Genomic DNA, 24,538 nt, shown 5'->3' on the forward strand with positions numbered 1-24,538 from the left:
TTCTAAGACGAATGTTTGTTTAAGAGGAGGAGAATTTAATGAGCCGACCAGTGGTTTTGTGTATTTGAGCCACATTCCCCTATTTGATGTTCCTCGTATGTATATTTGATGTTTTATGATATGAAGGGATGGTTGGGCTGGTTTCTAAAGGTTTGAGAGTGATTGGAGCACTTAGTTCTATTGTTGGAAGCTACAATTGTAGGAGTTGACCAAGGTTTGACTTTCAAGTAAATGACCTCAGATTGTGATCTGATGGTTCCAATAGGTTCGTATGGTGATTTTGGACTTAGGTGTATGTTCGAATTTGGATTTTGAAGTTTCTAAAACATTTTGAGCCTAATTGCTGAAAGTAGGGTAACTTGAAGGTTTGGTGAGTTCATAAGTTAACCGGGGGTTGACTTTGATGATATCAAATTTGGATTGTTGTTTCGAAACTTGGAATAGGTTCGTTTTGTTGTTTGTAACTTGTGTGCAAAATTTGGTTGTGATCTGGATTGTTTAGGCTTGAATTGGATGCTTGGTTAGAAGTTTGGAAGTTTTTGAACTTAAGAAAAGTTCAACTTGTGATTTGATCTTTGATTCATTGATTTGATGTTATCGTACGTGTTTAGAGGCTTTGGATAAATGAATCTAGTGTTTATGAACTTGTTGGTATGATTGGGTGGGGTCCCGAGTGGCTCGGGTGAGTTTCGAACTGCCTAGAGCATTTTTTGGTCTTGTAGAGTTTAGCTTTTGTCAGGCCCATCAATGGGATCACGGAGTGCATTTTGGGGATGGGGGAAGTTGCTCTTCATGTTCGCAGAAGGAGTCATGCATTTTTTAAGAAGGATTTTAGGAGCTGGAGGAAGCCTTCACGTTCACGTAAGGCATGTCACATTCGCGGAGTGGCTGGGCAAGTGAGTCTTCGCGTTTGCATAGGGAGCGTCGCTTCACGAAGGAGCCTGGGTGGAAGGCTTCGCGTATGCGAGGGATAGGTCGTGTACGTGAAGCGTGATTTGGCAGAAGCAGATTTTATGCTTCGCGAACATGAGGCGTTAGCCGCATCTGCAAAGAGTATCCCTAGGCAGTACATTTAATTGAGGATTTCGGGATTTCTACTCATTCTCTCATATTTTGAACCCTAGATTTGGAGAGAGGCGATTTTGCTTGGGGATTTTCATACAAAACTAAGGGGTAAGTGATTTTTACTCATTTTTTGTATTATTTCAAGAATCTACATGGATTATTAACACCTAAAACATGGAATTTTGAGGTAAATTTGGGGGTGTTTCCTACAACTTAAGAGAGTGAAAATTGGAGTTTTGAGCTATGACTTGGACTTGGATTTGAAAACCAAACACATCATTGGAGTCGTAGGTTAGTCAGGATCTACCCCTTGACTCGAGTTTTAACCATGTGAGCTCGGGTTGACTTTTGTTGACTTTTTGGGAATTGATTAAAGATTGAAGCTTTATTGTTTGGAATTGATTCCTATACATTTATTTGACATTATTGAGTTGTTTTTGGCTAGATTTAACTCGTTTGGAGGCCGATTCAAGAAGCAAAGGCTTTCTAGAGTATTGATTTTGCTTGTTTAAGGTAAGTATCTTGCCTAATCTTGTTGTGAGGGAATACGCCTTGGGATGTGACCTTATTTGACTAATTAGAATGTGTGAAATGCAGCGTATATGAGAGGTGATGAGTGCAGAAGCGGGTGTTATGTATGATTTCGACCGAATTAGACCTTAGGCTTCTATTATGCCTTGTTGGGGCTGTGTACTTGCTATGATTCATGTTTCATCATTTGTTTGACTACATGAACCACTTGAATCATGTTATAGACTATGTATAGGACTTAACATCCTGTTTGAACATGATACTCGTTATTATATGGTGTACTCGCCTAATTTGAGTTGTAGTTATACACTTCGCACATGCATATACCTTAGCATGTTGTTTTCCTTAGTCCTTGAGTATCTTATTGATGTCAGTTGTTTGTATACATTTATTTTTGCATGTTTCTGCGATATGGGCTGGTTTGACAGCACGGAGTTGTCTGTGCGGTTGTGATTATGGCACATAAGTTGTCCGTGCAGTTGATATAATTTTGGCACATGATTTTTCTTGTACAGTTGTTATGATCATGGCAAGTGAGTTGTTCGTGCAGTGAATGTGAATTTGGCACGTGAGTTGTCCGTGCAATGTGTGGATAAGGATCCACCCCTTACGGTCGCCTTCTCATGTTTCTCTCTTGATGGCATACATGCAGATTATGGAAACTGATATTTGTTTGGATTTTGTATATCTTCTATTTATTCTAGCTCTTTAGATGTGTACATGATTTTATGCATATCATTTCTATATGTTGAACCATTAGTTGCTTAAAATGCATGTGCATATCTCCTCTATCTATACCATTGGCCTTACTCGTACCCTATGCTTAGATTTAGGTACTATTGTTGTGTGTGTGTGTATGTGTATATGAGAACTGTATAGAGTATCATTAGCCCATCTCGCCACTACCTCACAGGGGTTAGTCATAATACTTACGAAGTACATTGGGTCGGTTGTACTCATACTATAATATGTACTTAATTGTGCAGATCCGGGAATTGGACCTAGATAAGCATTAGGAGTCTTAGCAGTTGCTGTGAAGACTCGAGGTAGAGATGCACCCTGATTGTAGTCCATGTTGTCTCCTTCTATCCTTCATTACTGTTATTGCTTCAGTTAGTGTATTGCATTAGCAGACTTGTACTCTTACATTAGAGATCATGACTCAGTGTTACCGATTTTCAGGGATTTATGTATTGATTCGGTCTCTATCTATGGTTATTTGACTTTTAGACTCATTTATTCTGTAATTTATTATTATATTTCGTTATTGTTTTATGATTGGCTAGCTTAGCAAGTGGGTTAGGTGCCATTATGATTGATGGTGGTTTTAGGTCGTGACAAGGGTTCTTACAGTAGTTATTCCAGTCGTTCATGGTAGGCTCAGTTCCAGCAACCATGTCAGTATAGAGCTTGCTTCTAGTGTGGGGATTCGAGGCATATGGGGAGAGATTCTCCTAGGCTGAGGATGGATGAACCTCATCAGGGCACCCAAAACATGATTCCCTCACCATGTACTATACCACTTGCACAACCAGCTAGAGGTGGAGGTCAGGCAGGGAGAGGCCATCCTAGAGGTGGAGGCCAGGCTCATTGTTATGTTTCCCTGGTAGGCTTGAGGAAGTTGCATCTGATGAAGTCATTATAGGTATTTTTTTAGCCTATCATATAGACGTATCGATATTGTTTGATTTGGGTTCTACTTATTCATATTTGGCATCTTACTTTGCATCATATTTGGGTATGACTAGTGATTCCTTGGATATTCCTATTTATGTGTCTATACCTGTTGGAAATTTTATTTGTAGTTGATCGTGTCTATCGGTCATGTGTAGTTACTATTAGTGGGTATGATACTATGGTAGAACTCTTATTATTGGACATGGTTGATTTTGAGGTGATTCTTGGCATAATTTAATTGTAGAGTTCTTGCTTGTGTTTTTGTGCAATCGTCCTTGTTTGAGCGCATCACGACTCGCCAGTATGATGATCCACATTTATTAGTGCTTGAGGACACAATTCAACGAGTTAGTGCTAAGAAGGTGGTTATTGGGGATGATGGTGTTATGTGTTTTCAGGGTCTTGTGTTCCTAGTATTGACGATTTGAGAGAGTTGATTCTTGAGGAGGCTCACAGTTTGAGGTATTATATTCATCCAGGCACTACGAAGATGTATCGTGATTTGAAACAGAATTATTAGTGGTGGAGGATGAAGAAGGACATTGTTAGGCATGTTTTGCTGTGTTTGAATTTCCAAAAGGTCAAGCATGAACATCAGAAATCAGGTTGTTTGATTAAGAGATTGGTTATACCGGAGTGGGAAGTGGGAGCATATTACGTTTGACTTTGTGGTAGGCTTACCAGGGACTTTGAAGAAATTTGATGCCATTTGGGTCATTATTGATAGGTTGACCAAGTCTGCGCATTTCATTCTAGTTATGACTTCTTACACTTTAGAGAAGTTGGCTCAGATCTACATCAATGAGATTGTTCGCTTGCATGGTATGCCTATTTCTATCATTTTCGACTGCAACACTCAGTTCACATCACACTTTTGGTGAGTTGTTTAGCATGAGTTGGGCAGATGGGTGGAGCTTAGCACTGCATTTCATCCGCAGTAGATGTCTCATTGGAGCGGACTATTCAGATCCTTAAGGATATGTTGAGAGCCTTTGTTATTAGTTTTGTAGGCCATTGGGACCGGTTTCTACCATTATTGGAGTTTGCTTACAACAATATCTACCAGTCCACTATCCAGATGGATCCATATGAGGCCTTATATGGTAGATAATGTCGCTCTCTGGTTGGTTGATTGAGCGTAATGAGGTTAGGTTATTGGATTCAAATTTGTTTCATGATGCTTTAGAGACGATGAAGTTGATTCAAGAGATGCTTTGCACAGCTCAATCCAGGCAGAAGAGTTATGCTGATAGGGATGTTTGTGATGTGGCTTTCATGGAGGGCGAGAAGGTGCTTATGAGAGTTTCTCCTATGAAGGGTCTGATGAGGCTTGGGAATAAAGACAAGTTGAGTCCGAGATTTATTGGTCGAGGTGTTAGAGAGGATTGGCAAGGTTGCTTATAGACTTTCTTCGCCTCCTAGTCTTTTGGTAGTTCATCTGGTATTCCATGTTTCTATGCTCCAGAAGTATCATAAGGACCAGTCGCATATTTTGGACTTCAACACTGTACAATTGGATGGAAATCTGACTTAAGAAGAAGAGACAATGGTCATTTTAGATAGATAGGTTTGAAAGTTGAGGTCAAAGGAGATCTCGTCGATGAAGGTGTTGTGGAGAGGCCAACCGAGCAAGGAGACTGATTGGGAGACCGAGTCAAATATGCTGAGTAGATATTTGCATCTCTTCAGCAGTTCAAGTACATTTCTAAATCCATTCGAGGACAAACGTTTATTTAAGAGGTGAAGAATATAATGACCCGATCGATTGTTTTGAGTATTAGAATTCCAATCCCCTATTTGATGCTTTCCATATATATATTTGATGTTTTATGACTTATAGGAATAGGTGGTTTGGTCTTCATGGGGCTCGGGAGTGATTTGGAATACTTAGTTCTATTTTTGAAAGCTTAAGTTGTAAGGGTTGACCAAAGTTTTACTTTTGAGTAAACGACCTCGGAATCAAAATTTGATGATTCCAATAGGACCCTATGGTGATTTTGGATTTAGAAATATGTTTGAATTTGGTTTTTGGATGTTCCTAGAAGCATTTAACTCTATTTGTCGAAAGTTGACAATTTAAGGAATTAGAGAGTTTTTAAGTTTAACCGATAGTTGACTTTGATGATATCACACCCCGATTATTGTTATATGATTGTTAATAAGTTCACTTTTTTGAATGGAACTTGTGTGCAAAGTTTGGTTGATATCCGAAGTGTCTAAGTATGAATCAGACGCTTAGTTGGAAGTTTATGAACTTAAGAAAGTTCAATGTGAGGTTTGATTTTTGATTTTTAGATGTGATATTTTTATGTGTTTGGGGGTCTTTGGATAGGTCTAGGTAGTGTTTATGGACTTGTTGGTATGATTGGACGGAGTCTCGGGGAACTCAGGTGAGTTTCAGACCATCCAGAGAATGTTAGGTGTTGCAAATTTTTGCTGGTGTCAGGTTGATCATCGCGATCGGAGAACATGTCTCCCAATCACAGAGTAATTTGGATAAGGGGAAATGATGAATCACGATCGCGTAAGGTGGGACGCATCGTGTAGAAGGAAGTCTGACGGGCAAGTTAATCATGGCAAACGCATGGTGCTCGACCGCGATCACGAAGCGTTGGCAGGTTGTGGATTGCGATTGCATAAGCTGATTTACGATCGTGTAAGAGGACAGTTTAAAGTTTTTTTTTACTTAGTACTGTTGATGATAATCTGTCCTTTAAGACATGAAGTTGTATTTGGTTTGTTCTGGAGAATTATAGTTGTGGTGTAAATGTGTTGCTAAATTGAATAAATATTGTCTCATAGAATGAATGCTTGCTAAACAGATTTCAACTCTTAATGCAATTAGTTTGTAGTTGTTTTGTTCAAATGCTAGGTTTATTTATTACTTTCACCCTTTCCTAACAACACAGCTAAATTTAATAGATTATGTATTTTTGTATAGTAGTTGTAGAAATAATTGAAGTTATGCTGTAAACAAATTATATAATACCAATATCGAGATCAAGTACTAACAACTTTCAACCAAGAAAAAGCCACAGGTGTTTCATATTCTATGTAGTAGAATTCTGGATAAAATAACAACACAAAAGGTAAAACAGCTGTAGCACAAATCTGCTACAAATAAATTGTAGTTGACTCCTTCCTAATAAATAATTTATCTATAACTTTACTACAATCCAACTACATCTAAACACTTTAACTATAATTTTTCTACTGAAAAGGGAAACTAATTCTTCTTTTTTCGGACTTGTGTTCTCTCGTTCGCAACTGGTGCCCCTTTTCTTCTTGCTAATCTTCCAGTCACCTCACTTTCACTAATTGCACTAAGCTCTTGCTTTTTCCTAGTATAATCCCAAAGGAGCACTCCATAGCGTCGACAGTGTTGATCAATATTAGAAAGGTCTTCCTTTGAAATCGATAGCTCTCTAATGCTGACATATTCTGCAAATGCCGCCACGTATACACCACAATCACTACAAAAAATAATAGGGGAAATTTTTTAGCATTCAATGTAAAATACAATTAGTTAAATAGATAGAAGGAAAGCAGCACATACAATGATCCTTCTTTTTGCTGGGGTATCTCACCGACCAACCACTGAATGTCAAGAGGGTCGGTAACACCTTTTTCAATGTATGCCTTTGTGTTCTTGTAGTTGATGTCTGGACGCTTGCCATAGAAGTCGGTGCATGACAAGTAGAGGGGGATCATAATTGCAAACTTGTCGACAACAGATTCAACAAGTTTGTGATTTCGTGAAAAGACTATAGAATCATAAACATATAGAACCCTATCGGTGATGTCAAACACAACCAACAACTAATAAAATTTCTCCACAATGTTTATTGGCATAATCACAAAATCAACTTTGTCCCATGCAATATTTGCAAGTAATAGGTACCCCAATATGTATTCTGCCACGACGTCCTGGGGTTTGACAACAACAAGCTTCTTATCGGCAGGAGCATTAATGTACATCTCATAAATTTGTTCAATTCTAGTCTTGAAACATTCAGTCAGTGGTTGTAAACTGTGTTTTGTTTGCAGGACCATACTTTCCCCTCTTCCTCAAATAGTATAAAATAACATCAATGTGCTGCAAAAAAAACAAATTTGATTATTTCTCAATGTTTCATACAATTTAATTATAATTTTTAAACAAAAAATCTACATATTTCTAAAATAACAGAATACTACAGCTAATCATTAAATTCTGTCAGGGTATGTGTGTACCGTGTTGTTGAGTACTTGCCCGGGATGTGCCAAAGTAAAAAACCAGTCCTTTTATCAACTTTCTCTACTCCAAGATCAAACCTCGGGTTGAGCTGGTTATCTTTTAAAGTATAAGGCACCTTCCTCCTATTTAGAGACATATCAAGTACAATTATTATATAGTTTCAGTTTGAAATCCATAAATTGTGTGTACTCTATAATATGAAAAAATTGTATAATCTAACCTCTTTGAAACCGTGTCGGTACCTAAATATAACTACTTATTGAATTCTTCCAACAAGTCGGGATCAACATCGTCTCCAATAACCCCAGTACATGGAGACTTGATGTTGAAAATTGTAGGAGGTCCAACAGAAGTGCTTCCCTACTGAAATAAGGGAGAAAGGGGGGATCTGGCATGCTTTCCAGGAACCCTTGTTCTTCCCTGATGCACAGGGGTTGTTTCATCTTCATTTACCTCTTCGAATTTAATAATCTGTGAGAAGTTCTCTGGAAGCTCAAAATCATCAAGTGTTACTGCACTTTTTCCAGATCTGGAGTCATTGTTCGAATCACCTACATTGATGTAGTCAACTGGTTCGCCTACAATATTTAAAACAAAAGAACAACATTGTATGTTGGTTGCATTAGTTCTTTTGGGAAGATGAAACTTATATGAAAGCTATTGTTTTTTTCCCTATAATTATATTGTAACATATAATAACAGTGAAATCTTCATTGCAATCGTCTCCTTTTTGTATATCATTTGCTTGTTGAATGGGATATTGCAAAGGCACAGACTCCTTCTCCTCGTTTAAATGCTCTTCTTCTATGCCAAGTTTTGCATCCTGTTTTGGAGAGTCCACATGAATTATTTCCTTCTCTGTTACAACAAATGTGTACAATTTAATAAAACTGTAGATCATTTATAATAAACATAAACTACACTGTAGATAAATTGTAGTTTAATTGAAGTTAATTTATTTTGGATAGTCCACATGCATTGTTTCATTCTATGTTATAATAAATATGTTCAACTTAATAAAATTGTAGATCATTTATAATAAACAGAAACTACACTGTAGATAAATTGTAATTTAATTATAGTTAATTTATTTAAATATTGTTCTGTAGCTATGATGTAATATGTATTGTGCAATATGTAGATAAAATGTACTAAATCATACCTGCAGTTTCTTCCTCCAATGCCCCTTGAAATTGGAAAGATAAGTCAACACCTACAGGGTATGATATAGGAACATTCTCCTCATTTTGAATGTATCTAAGAGAACAATTGAAAATATAATGTAGATTATTTGTTTGTGGTTGTTGGTAATTTAGGCTATATGTAAATATATTGTAGATATAATGTAAATATAATATAGATTAGTTGTTATCAAATTGTGTTATAATTGTTAAAAAATATGTTTTATTGCTGCTAGCTAACACTGGTTTAGCACTAATGCCCGGATTCCGTTATTTGTTCTTTTCTTTATAATGTTCATCATTTTTCGTAGAACTACCAGTACACTGCATTGGAAATTTGTTAGGCTATGTACTTTATGAATACTATTATAAACATAAATATGGTAAAAATTGTTGTCCAAAATGAATATATTTCGAATAAAACCTTAGCATCAATTGCCTGTAACACAGACTTGATGGAATCATTGAGTAGCAATCGAATGCTACCTAGTTCTTCAAAAACCTAAAGAACGAAAAATTGTTATAATGTATCCAACAATTAGAGGCTTACATATATATATATATATATATATATATATATATATATATATATATATATATATATATATATATATATATATATAAGAGACTAAAAATAAAAAATTAGGTATACCTCTTTCTTGAAGGTTCCAAGGTTTGAACCGACCTACGTATTAAAATAGAAAGAGTTAAAGAAATAATTTGCATAACATAAATTGAAGAAACCGGCCAGGATTATCTTAATAGGTTACCTTATCAACATCTTTTCTTAATTTTTTTTAATTGTTTCACAATATCTTTCTTGTCATCTATTCCCATTGCCTGCTTATGTTCAGATGGAGATGGAGATGGAGCATCTGTCGGATGCTCGACCTTTATTTCAGCTTCTTCAAGGATGTATTCAACTTTGTCTGGCAAATTCATTCTTGAAAGCTCTTTTGGGGCTTCAAGCATATTGGTGAACTGAGAGAAAAAAATATGAGGGACCTAGTCATAATATATATAAAATGTGTAGATAATTTATATTAAATTATCTGTCCAGAAGTAAAAAATATTTACCTTAAATCCATGATGGTTTGATCATTCTATCTTCCAATGCAGATATTCATATCTTGTCTTTACTAGCTGTCCAGTTAAATATGCGGGGGATCGAATTACCAACCCTTGTAGCTATATCAGTGTTGATTGAAGAGCAACACTCATACAACCATATTTGCATAGCGAGTGCAAAACCTCGAATGAGATAAAAATGCACAGAAGGGTTGAGCTTGTGCCTAACGGACTGAAGCAATTGTGTATAAGCTTCGATACCCCATGCGAAATTCGCATACTGCCCCAAGTCCACCAAGTAGAACCTAAAATAGTCTATCAAACCATTATCTTTCTCTGAAGGACAGAGGAAGAATTCTATCAGATAGAGAATACACAGCTTGACTGCATCCTCATCATTCACCCAACTACGACTGGTTATAATTTGTTTCAAGTATGACTTCTTAACTTTTTCCTTGTTCGGAAAATAACTCCTCATTATTTTACTGTCATACTTAGTTGTGTAACCAAAGTCCATTACTTCTGTGAAACATCTAAGGTCAGTGATGAGGGCAAACTCCCTCGATCCAAAGTTCAGCCTCTCACCCTTTATCTCTGCCGTAAAAAAATCAGATATGGATGCATTCAATTCATACTTCATGAGAAGGTGAGTTGCCTGATTTTGGATACATATTTTGGGCAGGGAAAGAAAATGCCCAAAACATGTCTTCTTAAATAACTTTAACCCATTTTCAGACAATAACACATTGATTTGGCCAGGAACAGCAGGGTCAGATAATGTCTAGAACCTAGTGATACCATAATCAACATCATGTGGTATAAAAAATGTTCGATTCTGCACCAAATGAAATAGTAAGTTAAAAAAAGACTTGTTTGAAGACAAAAAAATAAAATAAATACAATTATACTACAATTTAGCTACAATCAGAAAGACATAAATACCTTGCATACAAGTAAGTTACAAAATTAGTAAACACATATAACAACTGACTACATTGAAGCTACAAGTTATATTTATAGCAAGAAATTAGAAAGTAACAACTACACATAATATATACAATTTGTTTACAGAAAATGAAACTAACATCTACAAAATAGAGCAAATAATAACCAATAAACCCAACTAAATCATATAGTACATTCCCTAACAAAATATTTTCGAATAATATACAAGAAATCTACAATTTCGAGGAAAATATAGAAAAATTGATAACCAACAACAAATATACACAATGTAGACAAAATTTCTACAAATACAAAAAAATAAAAAATATGTAGAGTCATGAGACTGAGAACATATTTTGTAACTTAAAAAAAAAAAAACTAAAATTGTAAGTACTAAAATTTTACCTTCTCCGATGACTGTTGAGGTATAGTTTTCGGTGATTTTTGAACCTTCTTCTTTTTTGAAGGTTTGATAGTAGGAGAAACTTTGATTTTTTTTGCAGGTTTCGGGATAACTTCTTCTTCGATGAAATCATCATCACGAGCAATTTCTTTGCCCTTCCGCTTTACTGATTTAGCAGATGTCGAAGCTTCACCAGCATCCCTGACATGCTTGAGTTTTGTTCGAGCTTCTGCCCTAGCTTCACGAGGGGAAAGCTTGGACTTTGTCTCAGGTTTTGCATGTGCCGATTTCACTACTTTTTTGGGTGAATCCTGTGACAAAACACCCAAATCAAAAGTAGGAATATCACCAACATTAGATTTTTTAGGGCTATTCTTCGGAACTCCTTTCTTCTTCATTGTAAGGGAAGGAAACATAGGATTTAGAGAGAGAATTAAGAAAGATTGAGATAGATTATAAAAGATTTTTGAAGAAATATGGAAGGCAGCGTTAATGGAGGGAGAGAGTACAAAATCGTGGGGGGGGGGGGAGGGTATGGAGAGAGAAACGCGGGGGAGTGGGATATGTACGTTAGAGAGATTTTAGGAGTAAATTGATACTCATTAAATTTCTAAAATGTATATAATTGATAAATTGTATATGCTTATGTAATTAAATTGAAACTTGAATTGGAAGGGTAATAAGGTTTGAAATAGTGTATAGAAAGGTAAAAATTCCTATTAAAAAAAAAAAATAATATCCATGATATCACTCGTCAAGTAATAAAACCGCCTACATAAATTATGATTTTTTTTGGTTAAGTTATGTTGGGTATGCGATATATAAAACAAAATTTCTCTAATTATTTATTTTGCTGGAATCTTTTAATTGTATCTTTTTTCCCGAGGTGCATTTTTTTTAATCAATAACCAAAACTTTTGGGGTTAATTGGAGTTAACAAAAAGAAAAAAACGAGCCAAATAAGCAACTAGGGTTTATCAAAACCGTAAACGAAAAATCCCTCCATTTCTTTTATCCACCACTCAGCCGCCGGAGATTCCCACAATGTCCGTCGACGATTCCACGCCGCAGGTGGACAAAATCTCCCTAAATGACGGCGTTGAGGAGGCTCAATTCTCCCAACGCGTTCCGATCCATTCAATTCTTGGCCGTCCTGACGGTGGAGCTGGACTCGCCGGAAAAGTTGTGAAAATTGGGGGTTGGGTTAAAACCGGTAGAGAACAGGGAAAAGGTTCTTTTGCCTTCCTGGAAGTGAATGATGGATCATGCCCTGCAAATCTACAGGTAATTGTGGATAGTGCTGTGTATAAACTTGGAGATTTGGTACCTACTGGCACTTGTGTGCACGTAGAAGGTGAGCTGAAGTTACCTCCTGAAGGTGCAAAGCAAAAAGTTGAGCTTCGTGTCCAGAAGGTTCTGTCTGTTGGTACCGTTGATGCTGGCAAGTATCCATTGCCCAAGACTAAATTAACTCTTGAGTTTCTTAGAGATGTTGTTCATCTGCGGCCTCGAACTAATACTGTAATGATCTCTTTTGTCTCTTGATTTATGTTTATCCATCTGTCCCATTTTAGGTTATGTTGTTGGACTGGGCATGCATTTTATGAAAAAGACTTTAGAAATTTGTGATCTAAAACTTGTGGTCTAAAACAAGTCATATCTGTGACTAAATTTTTTTATTAACGGTAGATGAGAAGTTTTAAGTTAAATTATTTTTAAATATATAAAGATATCATTTTCTGGGACAAACTAATAAGGAAAGTGCATCACATAAATTGTGATAGAGGGAGTAGGACTTTCTGTTTACTCTGCGAATAGTGAATTAGTCAATGCCCTAATGTGGAATAAAAATGCTTGTATTGGCACTACACCGTGTCCTTTCAATGAGAAATGATTTAATTTTTAGTTGGGCTTCTGTGATACCTTCTGGTAAATTACAAGTTCAAGTTTTATACTTGCACTTCTTTTATTGAGCTGGAAATGCAGGGATCAAGGGATATTCATGTTAGGGGACCTTGTTTTTCTTAATAGAAGTTTTGTGGAACTTCCTTATTTGCTCTTTGATTTCCAAATATTTTTAAGCTTCATACCCAGCTTGTTTTTTTGCTTATGTTTCCATATAAAGGGAATAACGACAAATTATTTGGAAGTGATGTAGGATTGATTGATGCAATTAGTCCTTATGCTTCTTGAAAGAAGATACGTGGTGGCATGTTTTGCTCCTTTGTTAGTGACAACAATCATCAGTGCTGAAATATGTGAGATCACAAAATAAATTTGTATCATGATATGATGTTGGTTAATTTTACAAATAAAATATATTCTCATAATTTGGGATTACATCTATATGGAACTTATTTGTCTTCTGTCATTTTATGAGGATGCCATAGTTTGAGCTTACGAATTTATTTTGATATTGCTCATCTGTATAGGAAGTTTTTCTTCTGTTTCGTTCTCTCTCTCTCTGAAACATTCTAGAGAAGCATAAATATATCTTGAGTCTTGCAGTTTATTTAGAATTTAATTCACGCGTTCTTTAACTACAATCCATTTCTCATTTTGGTTTTGTACATTTCAGATTTCTGCAGTTGCAAGAATCCGTAATGCCTTGGCTTATGCCACCCATACATTCTTTCAGAAGAATGGCTTTCTTTATATTCACACACCAATTATCACCACCAGTGATTGCGAGGGTGCTGGCGAGATGTTCCAGGTCACTACATTGATAAGTGAAGCTGAAAAATTGGAGAAGGAGCTGAAAGAGAATCCTGCTCCTTCAGATTCTGACATTAAGGTTGTTGAACAGCTTGTCAAAGAGAAAGGAGAGGCAGTTGCTAGGCTCAAAGCTGATAAGGCAAGTAGGGAAAAAGCTGGCTCCAACATTGCAGCCATAAATAAGCAGATCAGTGCTGCAGTCGGTGATCTCACAAGGGCTAAAGAGAATCTCCTGAAGTTGCAAGAGAGATTCAAATTGGGAGAGAGGGTAAAGCGCTCTGCTGGCATATCTAAAAAGGATGGAAACATTGATTACGCTGATGATTTCTTTGCACGTCAAGCCTTCTTGACAGTATCTGGTCAACTCCAAGTTGAAACCTATGCATGTGCACTTTCTAGCGTCTACACTTTTGGGCCAACTTTTCGAGCTGAACAGTCCCACACTTCCAGGCATCTTGCAGAGTTCTGGATGGTGGAGCCTGAAATTGCTTTTGCTGATCTCAAGGTATCATGCATAAGTTGCATCGTCTTTTCTCATCGAACTACTTCACAGCTACAAGAAGTTTTTGATACCAACAGAGATGTGGATTCAAGTTAAAAATGTTTGAACTTTGGTATCATAAATACTTTTCCTAGTCATAATCTGGATGTTATCTGCACATGGACGAAAAAAGAGTAAACAGCTGTTGCCAAATTCTACATCTACTTTGATAGAATTTATTGGGAATGAGTAGAGATTACCACTAGGTGGTTTGGTTTCTGCAAAAAGAAAATTACCATTTAGTGGTTTGTTTTCCATGATGAAAAGTTGATAAGTGCCTGAAACAATTTTTTATACCATGTTATGTTATCTTCCGATTCCTTTTCTTCTGTACTTGAAGTGTATTCCTATGATGTTTTTGATTGGGCTATTTGTTTTGATTGGTTATTTGTTTTCTTTGCTTTTCCTGATTCGCATTACTCACAATTGATTTTTTTTTTTTAGGATGATATGAACTGTGCTGAGGCATATGTGAAATTTCTCTGTCAGTGGTTGCTTGACCATTGTCTTGATGACATGGAATTTATCACTAAATTTATAGACAAAGCTGCTCTAGGTAGACTTAGAATGGTCACCTCATCCAAATTCCATCGCTTAACTTACACAGAAGCAATAGCTATTCTGGAAGAAGCATCCAAAACGAAGACATTTGAGAATAAAGTAGAATGGGGAATTGACTTGGCATCTGAACATGAAAGGTACTGTCTTATCCAGTACTATAATATAATCAGTTGGATTGGTATATTTCTGTACTTATTCTGATTCCTGATTGGCTTGTTGCTAGATATTTGACCGAAGAGCATTTTAAATCACCTGTTATAGTGTTCAACTACCCAAAAGGCATCAAAGCATTTTACATGAAGGTGAATGAAGACAACAAGACAGTTGCTGCGATGGATCTGCTTGTACCAAAGGTTTGCATATTCTGTTTGTAGCAATGGTGGGCTACATACTCTAGTCTTAAAGATAATGGTTTGCCACACCACCCACCATGGGATAGTGCATTAATGAAACCTCTGGGCATCAACGAGGCATCAGCACAAGCTAATGCCATGCAGACTAACTGATTGCTTGCAGCTAGTCGATGCATCTCCTGTAGGCTGTAAGAGAATGGACTTACATAGGCTGCATTATCAAATGAAATGGATGAATCAGTATTACATAGAAGCAAGAGTTGCTCGATCTTAATTTTGCTTCCACACAATTCAGCACTTACTGTAATACTGGAAATGAAAACTTTTTTGGCCACCATAGACTAAATTAAACAGACTGGACTTTTGCTAAAATAATTTATATAGTGATAGCAATTGTGTACCTGACCAGCCTGCATGCCTTCAGCTTTACATGAAAGTTAAATATAACAAAAGGAAGAACAACTGCATTCTTTTAATGAAGAATCATATACAAGATCCAGCAGTGGTCTTTGGCATTGCATCCTCCGTCACCTTCTATTTTCACATCGTGAGTACTGGCGACCCATATGAATTAATTTATCTGCTGCCTAAATGCATTCGTCTGCAGGTTGGAGAACTAATTGGAGGTAGCCAAAGGGAAGAGGATTATGAGGTTCTCAGATCAAGGTACTGTAAATTTGCAATATGTAAAGGATAATGTTTGTCTATTTGATCATTTAACTGATCTTTTGTCAATATAATATATTTCTTTGCAGGATATCGGATATGGGTCTGCCATTAGAGCCATATGAGTGGTATCTTGATCTGAGACGCTATGGTACTGTCAAACATAGTGGTTTTGGTTTAGGCTTTGAGCGGATGATTCTTTTCGCCACGGGGATGGAAAACATTCGAGATGTGATTCCCTTTCCCAGATATCCAGGAAGAGCTGATCTATAAATGTCAATGATAATTATGGATTCTTTGTCTTTGAAATTTATGATGCCAATTTTTTAACCTTGTAATTGTGACTATGGATTGCTGAACATATTCAAATACAGAAATTTTTTATAAGGCTCTATAAGGGATAATCCTTATAGAGCAGTTTGTGTTTCGGTTCATCCACCACTTTAGGGGGTCGTTTGGCTGAAATACAAGTTATGCTGGGATTAGTTATTCTAGAATTATTTCTTATTGAAGGTTCGGTATTGTTTTATTAATCCTGTGATTGTCAATTTTAATACGTACTATATATTGGGATAGGTTATCTTGGGATTGCTATTTCATCCTCTAGCAGGTATAAGTTATCTGGTGTTATTTTTAATTTTGGGATAACTTATCTCAGGATTGGTAACTAAACAAGGAATAAGGCAATACTAAATTTTTATGTCAGGATTATTTACCAAACGACCCCTGGTTGATTTAGTTGTCGCCCTGCTGAATGTGGTGTTAGTTTTGAAAGGTCTCTGATTCTTTGTTTTGACTTTTTAGATTAGAGCAGCAACGACTGAAATAGAAGGGCTTAAGAAATACTTTAACTGGCGTCTTGATTAGCATGTAAATATCTTTGTCTTAACTTTTTATGTGATGTACCTTAATTTGACTTATACAATTTACTTTAAATAAGTTCAGTCGAAGATTAATATTGTTTCTATGACTTGAGCATTTAGATTTTTCTTTTTGGCCGAAAAATATTCTAGATCTACCAATTCCCAAAGCATGCCAATTATTTTACAAGGTATTGATTTAAGATACATGTAAGGGTAATTGAACTAAATACCTTTGTAATATGAGTTATTTACAGATGTACTTAATGTATATTGAAATCAAACACTTATACTCCTATATTATGTAAATCCTACACAAGCATATTGATTCAATTACATATACACCATGTTTTTTAAATTAAACACTTACACTTCTATACTATGAAAATCCTGCAGAAATGTAATGACTCAGTTATAGATACAACCAATATATCTTAAAATCAAACACTTAACCCTCTATACTATCGGAATCCTACACAATTATAATGAGTCATTTTTTCAATTAACTAGGGTGTTAAGTTGTTAGTTTTGAAAAACATAAGGTATACCCATAACTAGGTAGGGCAAGTTGGTCATATGACCTCTATTCAAACTTAAATTGTCAATTGACCTTCAAGTTTTAATTATTGTTCAAAAGATCATCTTGTTTAATTAGTATTAATGTGGATTTTGGGTTAAGGAGAAGGAGAAGGGGAATTCAAAATACAACCCTAAAGTTTTACTTGTTGCACAGTAGCCCAACCTATATTAATTTTGTCACGATCCAAAACCCACCAAGTCATGATGACACCTAACCCAACCTGCTAGATAAAGCAACCAACATGTAACATAACTGTAACTGAAAATTATCAAACAAATAATAAATAAGAATGCAAAAATTAATACAAAAATTCGGCACGTGGGTATGCCTCCAATGCAAAGCTCCCTCTTCATGGCTACTCAGCTCCAGAATCTGCACGCAAGGTGCAGAAGTGTAGTATGAGTACAACCGACCCCATGTATTCAGTAAGTATCTTGACTAACCTCAAAAAAGTAGTGACGAGGTTTTTAAGTCAAAAGATACTCACTTGTCAAATAATCTGTGCAATATATCCAAGACTGGCAACGGAAAATATAGAAGGTAAACAATAACTATAGTTTTATTAGAACAAATGATAGCAATTTTATAAAAGTAAGGCTCAACTTCAATAACAAGTCATCAAATGGAATCGCATACATATGGCACCTCATGCCCACATTATCAATTACTCTTACACGGCAAAGGCGTCATGCAACACATATGTCACACCCGCATGACAAAGACCTTGTGCCACATTATAATCCCATTATGTATCAATTTCCAAATAACAGGTTCAAGAGAACGTTTCAAAATCAATTAAAGTAATGCATGATATCAACTTTCTTCTTTTACTTCAATCATCTATGTTTCCAATAACTCAACAGAATATGAGAGAACGACTCCACGTAGGTAAATCCATCTTGGCAACCAAATTATCAAGTAATAACAGAGGCATAAATTATTATGTTAAAAATAGCGCAGCAAACCATGTAAAAATACATGTCACACATAAAGAAGTCATAAACACAACACGAATGCCCATCTTTCACCACCACACATACAAAATCAATACAAATCGCCCCCGGGCTATCACATACCATTCTAATGCCACCCTTATTTTGCTGCATGAGCATCACAATGAATATTTTCCCTTATATTGCTACACGCGCATAAGCCACCCTTATCTCGTCGCGTGCATATCAATACACACCACCCTTATGCCGTCGCATGTGCATCTAGACACCCTTATCTCGTTGTATGCGCATCACAGATGAAATGCCTCCCTTATGTCGTCACATGCACATCTATAATCAATCCATGTGCCACAATTACACATCAATGCAAAGTAACAAATTATCATCAAAAGGCACATCCTCATAAGTCAACAAAAAGCGCACAAGGACATGATAACAACAACAGTGTGAATAAAGCATAATCATTGTTAAATCAAGTATAGCAACCGAGTCGAAGTAATCGTTCAAAGGATCACATATACATTACAGAGTGTACATGTCCCAATCAAGGCACATTACAAGATCAAGTTCGGATATGTATTCATAGCCTACATGTGTCTATCCCCAAGGCAAATATAGCATAAGTTTCAGGTTTGTTCATCATGTTCAACATAAAGTACCAATAGCCTCAACATTCCTCTAGCATGGTTTATAGTACTCACGAAGTCGATTAAGTCAATAACACATTGAATCAAGTAAAACACACAACCAAATAAGACATAGAGTAAGCTAGAATCTACCCCGAGAATGAATTCCCATGGCGTATGTATATACGCTTGTCTCCTCATATATATATCACCCCCGCATGTAGCAAATAACATCAAATAGTAGAAAAAATTCTCACAACCAAAGCTAGGCAAGACACTTACCTCAAACAAGCCAAATCGATACTCAAAAATTGTTCCCTTAGAAAATCACCTCCGTCCGGCTCAAATCTAACAAAAAATAACTCGATAACGTCAAACAATGCAAAAGGAATCAATTTCAATTAATAAAGTTGCAATCTTTACCCAATTTCCAAAAGTCAACCATAGGCCCTCCCGGTCAAAACCCGAGTCGAAGGGTAGATTTCAACTACTCATAACCCCACGAGTCCAAATATATGATTAGTTTTCAAAATCGAGTCCAATTCGACTCTCAAATCTCAAATTTTTATTTTTCAAAATATAGTAAAATATTCCCAAACATTTCCTTTAATTTCATGATTTTGATGTTAAAATCCACAAGAAATTAAGTTATAATATCAAAGCTGAGTGAAAATCACTTACCCAATAATTATGTGTGAAAATCCCGTCCAAAATTTGCCTCCCACCGAGTTTAGGGCTCAAAATGTGATAAAATGAGGCTAAATCCCGAAATCCAGTTATATTAAGCTGCAGATGTCGCATTTGCGACCAGATGTTCGCAAATACGACTATCGCAAAAGCGACCTCAGGTCCGCAAATGCGAAGCACACTGACACAGTTGCAATTGCGATACAGACTTCGCAAATGCGAAGTCCTTCCCAGATGGACAAATCGCAAAAGCGATCCACCCATCGTCGCAAATGCGACTTCCATCTCGCAATGCGAACACTACTCAGCTCGCTCAGACTCACAAAAAAGAAGATGACCACGGAAATGCGGTGGCCTCAAATGTGACCTGTTCCTCGCAATTGCAAGAACAACAGCACCAACAATGGCTGAAATTCCCAAACTAACCCGAAAATAATCCGAAACTCACCCGAGCCCTTCGGGATCTCGTCCAACCATACCAACAAGTACATAAAATTCATGAAAATTCGATCGCATGCTCGGATCATCAAAATAACATATAAAACCATGAATCAAATACCAAAACGCATCCAAAATCAAACTGAAACTGAAGAACTTCCAAAATTATAAGCAAGCGTCTGATTCCTACCAAATCAACTCGGAATGATACCAAACATTGCACACAAGTTCCAAATGACAAAACAGACCTATTCTAAGTCCCGAAGCCAAAATCTAAACCCGTTAGCCTCAAAGCCATCTCTCGATCAAACTTAGAAAATTTGTAAACCCTCAAATTGCCAACTTTTACCAAAAAGAGCCAAATCAATCGAGGAACCTCCAAATTGAAATCCGGGCATAAGCCCAAGTCCAAAATCACCATACGAACCTATTGAAACCCTCAAAACACGGACCCGAGACCGTTTACATAAAAGTCAAACCTTGGTCAACTCTTTAATTTAAAGCTTCCAAATATGAAATTTGCTTTCTCAAATCAATCCTGGACCTCTCGAACATCGAAACCTACCATACACACAAGTTGTAATACATCATATGAAGCTACTCGAGACCTTAAACCACCGAACGGAATGCTAAAGTTTAAAATAACTAGTCGGGTCGTTACATTCTCCCCCCACTTAAACATACGTTCGTCCTCGAACGTGCCAAGAGTCATTTTCAAGCTATAAAATCACTGTATAAACTCACCATACACATACCCACGGTGATCCCATATCACCTCAATCCATAAAAGCCCATCAACACAATCTTGACTGAATATTCTTTCTTCAACCTTACCCGCTAAGCCTTAGAACCAAATTTTGACATCTAGTTCTCCTTCTAAGATCCGATTCTTGCATATAAACATTGTATCGATCTCAACCAGCACAACAAATCATAAATATATTCACAAAACATAACCACACAACGTAACCCATCGCTCATATGCCCATAGCCATATCTCTGGCCACAATAGTTGCCCATTACCAAACCCGGTACCGGTAATCTACCTCATATCAATTAGAACCTTGTTCCAAACCTTCACAACACTGATAATGATACAAGAGGCATGTAAAAACTCATAACCACTCATCAGATGAACAAGTCATGGAGTTCTCTCTCCCGACAGGAACCATTACCAAAGCCTAAGATGACAAATGACGTTCCCATCCCAACATACCTTATCTAAGTCTGATTGCACAAATTCCAGGTCCAATAACCTCATATCACCTAGTACAAGCTGCTCGACCAACATGCCACACCCCAATGCCATCTAGAGACACATATGACGTAATTCGCACCCAACAAGCAATAACTCAAATATAACTAATGATACAAAGAGAACTAAATAAGAGAACTATATGATAAGTCCAACAAGTACAACCCCAACAACACCATACTATGAATCCATCCCACAAGAAAGAAGCAAAACACATGAAATAACCATAAATAACCTCATGCTATCATAGATCTGATGCGGTGCGTGACCCGATCCAAACATACTAATCCACATGAAATACTCATCGAGCCATAATGCTCACAACCCACAACCATATGTGTACCAACAACAAACATGCAAAATGCATGATCATAACTATAGACAAACGGATAACACAATATACCCCATATAGGAAAACCATGACCAAGGCGCAATAGACAATTCAACACCCCAAGATCCATCTCGCTTGAATCTTGCCACAAGGCCTAAACGAAATCACATCAGGCGCGGGAATAGTCAAGTAGTATCAAAACCCATCGTAGCATACGAGAGCAACACATGAAGCATACCATAACATGAATAAGTTCAACTCTAGCCGTTGAGTAAACAAAACTCGGTACGATGCATAATACACATTTTCATTAGGCCTACCAATGGGCCCCAAAATCAATTGCAATCATCCCAAATAGGTAAAAAGAAATTTCCAAAGTCCGTAGTAACCTACCCATAGCACATACTATCAGTTGACTAGCTCTTAAACATCTTCGCAGTCCGCAGCCAAGGTATAGTCTACCTCTAAGAATATCTGGTCCCTAAACCTAGAGAATACATAAATATCCATATCTGACCCCGACTCCACAACACAAATGACTGACACATCTCTCATACATCATCATCTATGGAAAATACTCACATAGATCTTCTGCGCCACATAGCAAAACCTGAACATCGGCAGTCAACATCTAGGGAATTACCGTAATACTAGTCGAGCACCCACAGGTAAAAAACAAATGCGTCTCCTAACATGCACACCCTTCTCGGGCGATACCCGGTGGTACTAACATCCTCTATACATCTAAAACCTTCCATGCCGTCTAGAACTCGTGACCGTCCTTTTAAAAACCGAACCGCAACCTTGCCCATAAAATCTCAATCCCACCTGACGTACTACTTATATCATGCTATAATCTGAAAACCACGAGGGCCCCATTCTCAACTATGAATAACTAGTAGGATATATACTCCATCAACCGAAAACCTTCCTCTATATCAAACGATAGAACAAAATCACAACACGTAACAGACTCTCCATGCTTGTGGAGCACATCTACCACAAGTCGTGGCCAAACCATTTGCAAACACTTTGGAACCCATTTGCACATAATCAAATCATTAGAACTACATCCTTCTGAATCAATCCAAGTAACGTAGACTACTAAGAGCAAGAGTACCTCAACATGAAATTGCCCGCACTGAAGAACCCTTTAATGAATCTGAAGCTGTTCATTTCTGTCATGCCCTAACATCGGGGAGCGCGACCGACGCTCAACCGAGAGAATCCGGTCGAGAAATCCTATTAAACCTTTCCTACCCGACTCATTCATAATCCAAAAAGGGATCGCATCACCATTTGTAAAACAGGGGAGAGATCAGTTATATAAATATATAAACGTTGCTAGTTCATTTTTCCTTATATACATTATGCCATAGTTGAGTTCCCAAAATACAACTCGATCCAACGACCACCCCAACATACATACATGACCCACATAAACGTCTACGGAGCCTCTAAGAGTACAAAAGAGCAACATGACAATGCCGGCAACAAGGCCCCGGCTATACCTCAAAATATGAAAACTTATACAAAAGAAGGACTACATGACCCCTGGGAGAAATGGGGCTCACCAAAACTGCTGTGAGGAGAGAAAGAGAGCACCACCTATCTACGATCGGCACTATCTGCGATGGAACCACCTATATCTATTCAAAGATGTAGCGCCCACGGAAAAAGGGATGTTAGTACTGTCGAATAGTACTAGTATGTAAAGCAAACACCAATTTTAGTAGAATGAACAGTGAAACAAAGAGAAGGTAGTCATAATAATCAATAAGAGTTTCATAGAAATATAGAGAAAACACCAAGTAAGGGTCACATAGTTTCCAATTTAATCTTTCCATCTTTTTAGATTAATAATCTTTAGTGCCAAAGCCACAACTCACAATGCCACCGTGTTTTTACACGGATTCCGGTCTCGGCCCGACCGGCTAAGCCATCTCAGAGACATATCCATATCCACAATGTAAATCAATAATTCCAACACAAATGCCATCATGTGTACAGCATGGCGTCCGATCTCGGCCCGATCGGCTAAGCCATCTCACTTGAGACATAACCTCTTTCAATTGTTCACTAAATTTACATTTCTTTCCCATCTTTCGTTACATGGCACAAACAACCTCATTTATTAAGTAGTTCTTGGCACTTGGGAACATTTTACAATTCAAGTCTTTTACCTTTTTATCCTTTCAAATAACATCATCACATAAGGCATTGCACACATTAGGGAAGGAGCTTGGAAACAACATAATTACGTTCTCAAATAGCATGATGACATGGTAACCATCTAAAACAATTAGGGAACATGAATCTTTCAATCCAACATACTAAGGAAAACAACTCTAGTATGATCAAGTTAGAACTTACACCCATCATTCAGACACCAGGAGTTTGATTCTAAGAAGAAGAGAGTTAGGCATACATACCTCAATTGCGCTTCTTTAGACTCTACAATTGTCCGGAACCCTTAGCAACCACAATCTATTTTAGCAGTATATAAATTGAACCCAGAATTAGGAAAATATTCATAGTTCTAGCTCACTTTTTCCCCACACTCTTTATTACACATGCATACAAGATAAACCACCCTTATACCCATGAAGTATCACACTAGTACCCCATTATAGCTATGTTTAAAATTAAGAGCTGGGGTGATGAAGCCTTACCTTTTAGGATAAAGAATTTGGTGCTCTTCTTGAATATTTCCAAGCTTTGGGTGATGGTTGAAGATTAATTGATGAAAAATTAGGCCCTCCCTCTAGAACCCTCTCTCTCACTCTAGAAATATCAGAAATGAGCTTCAAAATAGACTAAATGGGTGTTTTAACGGAATGGGGGTCGGGTTTTAAATTAAGAAAA

General features: G+C 37.0%; 1 protein-coding gene across 1 annotated transcript; it reads left to right on the forward strand.

Annotated features, from left to right (window-relative positions):
* The first annotated feature begins 12,040 nt into the window (after positions 1-12,040).
* LOC107785502 (asparagine--tRNA ligase, cytoplasmic 1) lies at positions 12,041-16,476 on the forward strand. Its single transcript, XM_016606829.2, has 6 exons — positions 12,041-12,628; positions 13,686-14,327; positions 14,808-15,061; positions 15,148-15,277; positions 15,885-15,943; positions 16,033-16,476. Exons 1-6 carry the CDS (start codon positions 12,152-12,154, stop codon positions 16,214-16,216), a joined length of 1,746 nt encoding a protein of 581 aa, XP_016462315.2. The 5' UTR covers positions 12,041-12,151; the 3' UTR covers positions 16,217-16,476.
* The last annotated feature ends 8,062 nt before the right edge of the window (positions 16,477-24,538 follow it).

Source organism: Nicotiana tabacum, chromosome 4, assembly GCF_000715075.1.
Source record: "Nicotiana tabacum cultivar K326 chromosome 4, ASM71507v2, whole genome shotgun sequence".
In the NCBI taxonomy this organism is placed as follows: Eukaryota; Viridiplantae; Streptophyta; class Magnoliopsida; order Solanales; family Solanaceae; genus Nicotiana; species Nicotiana tabacum.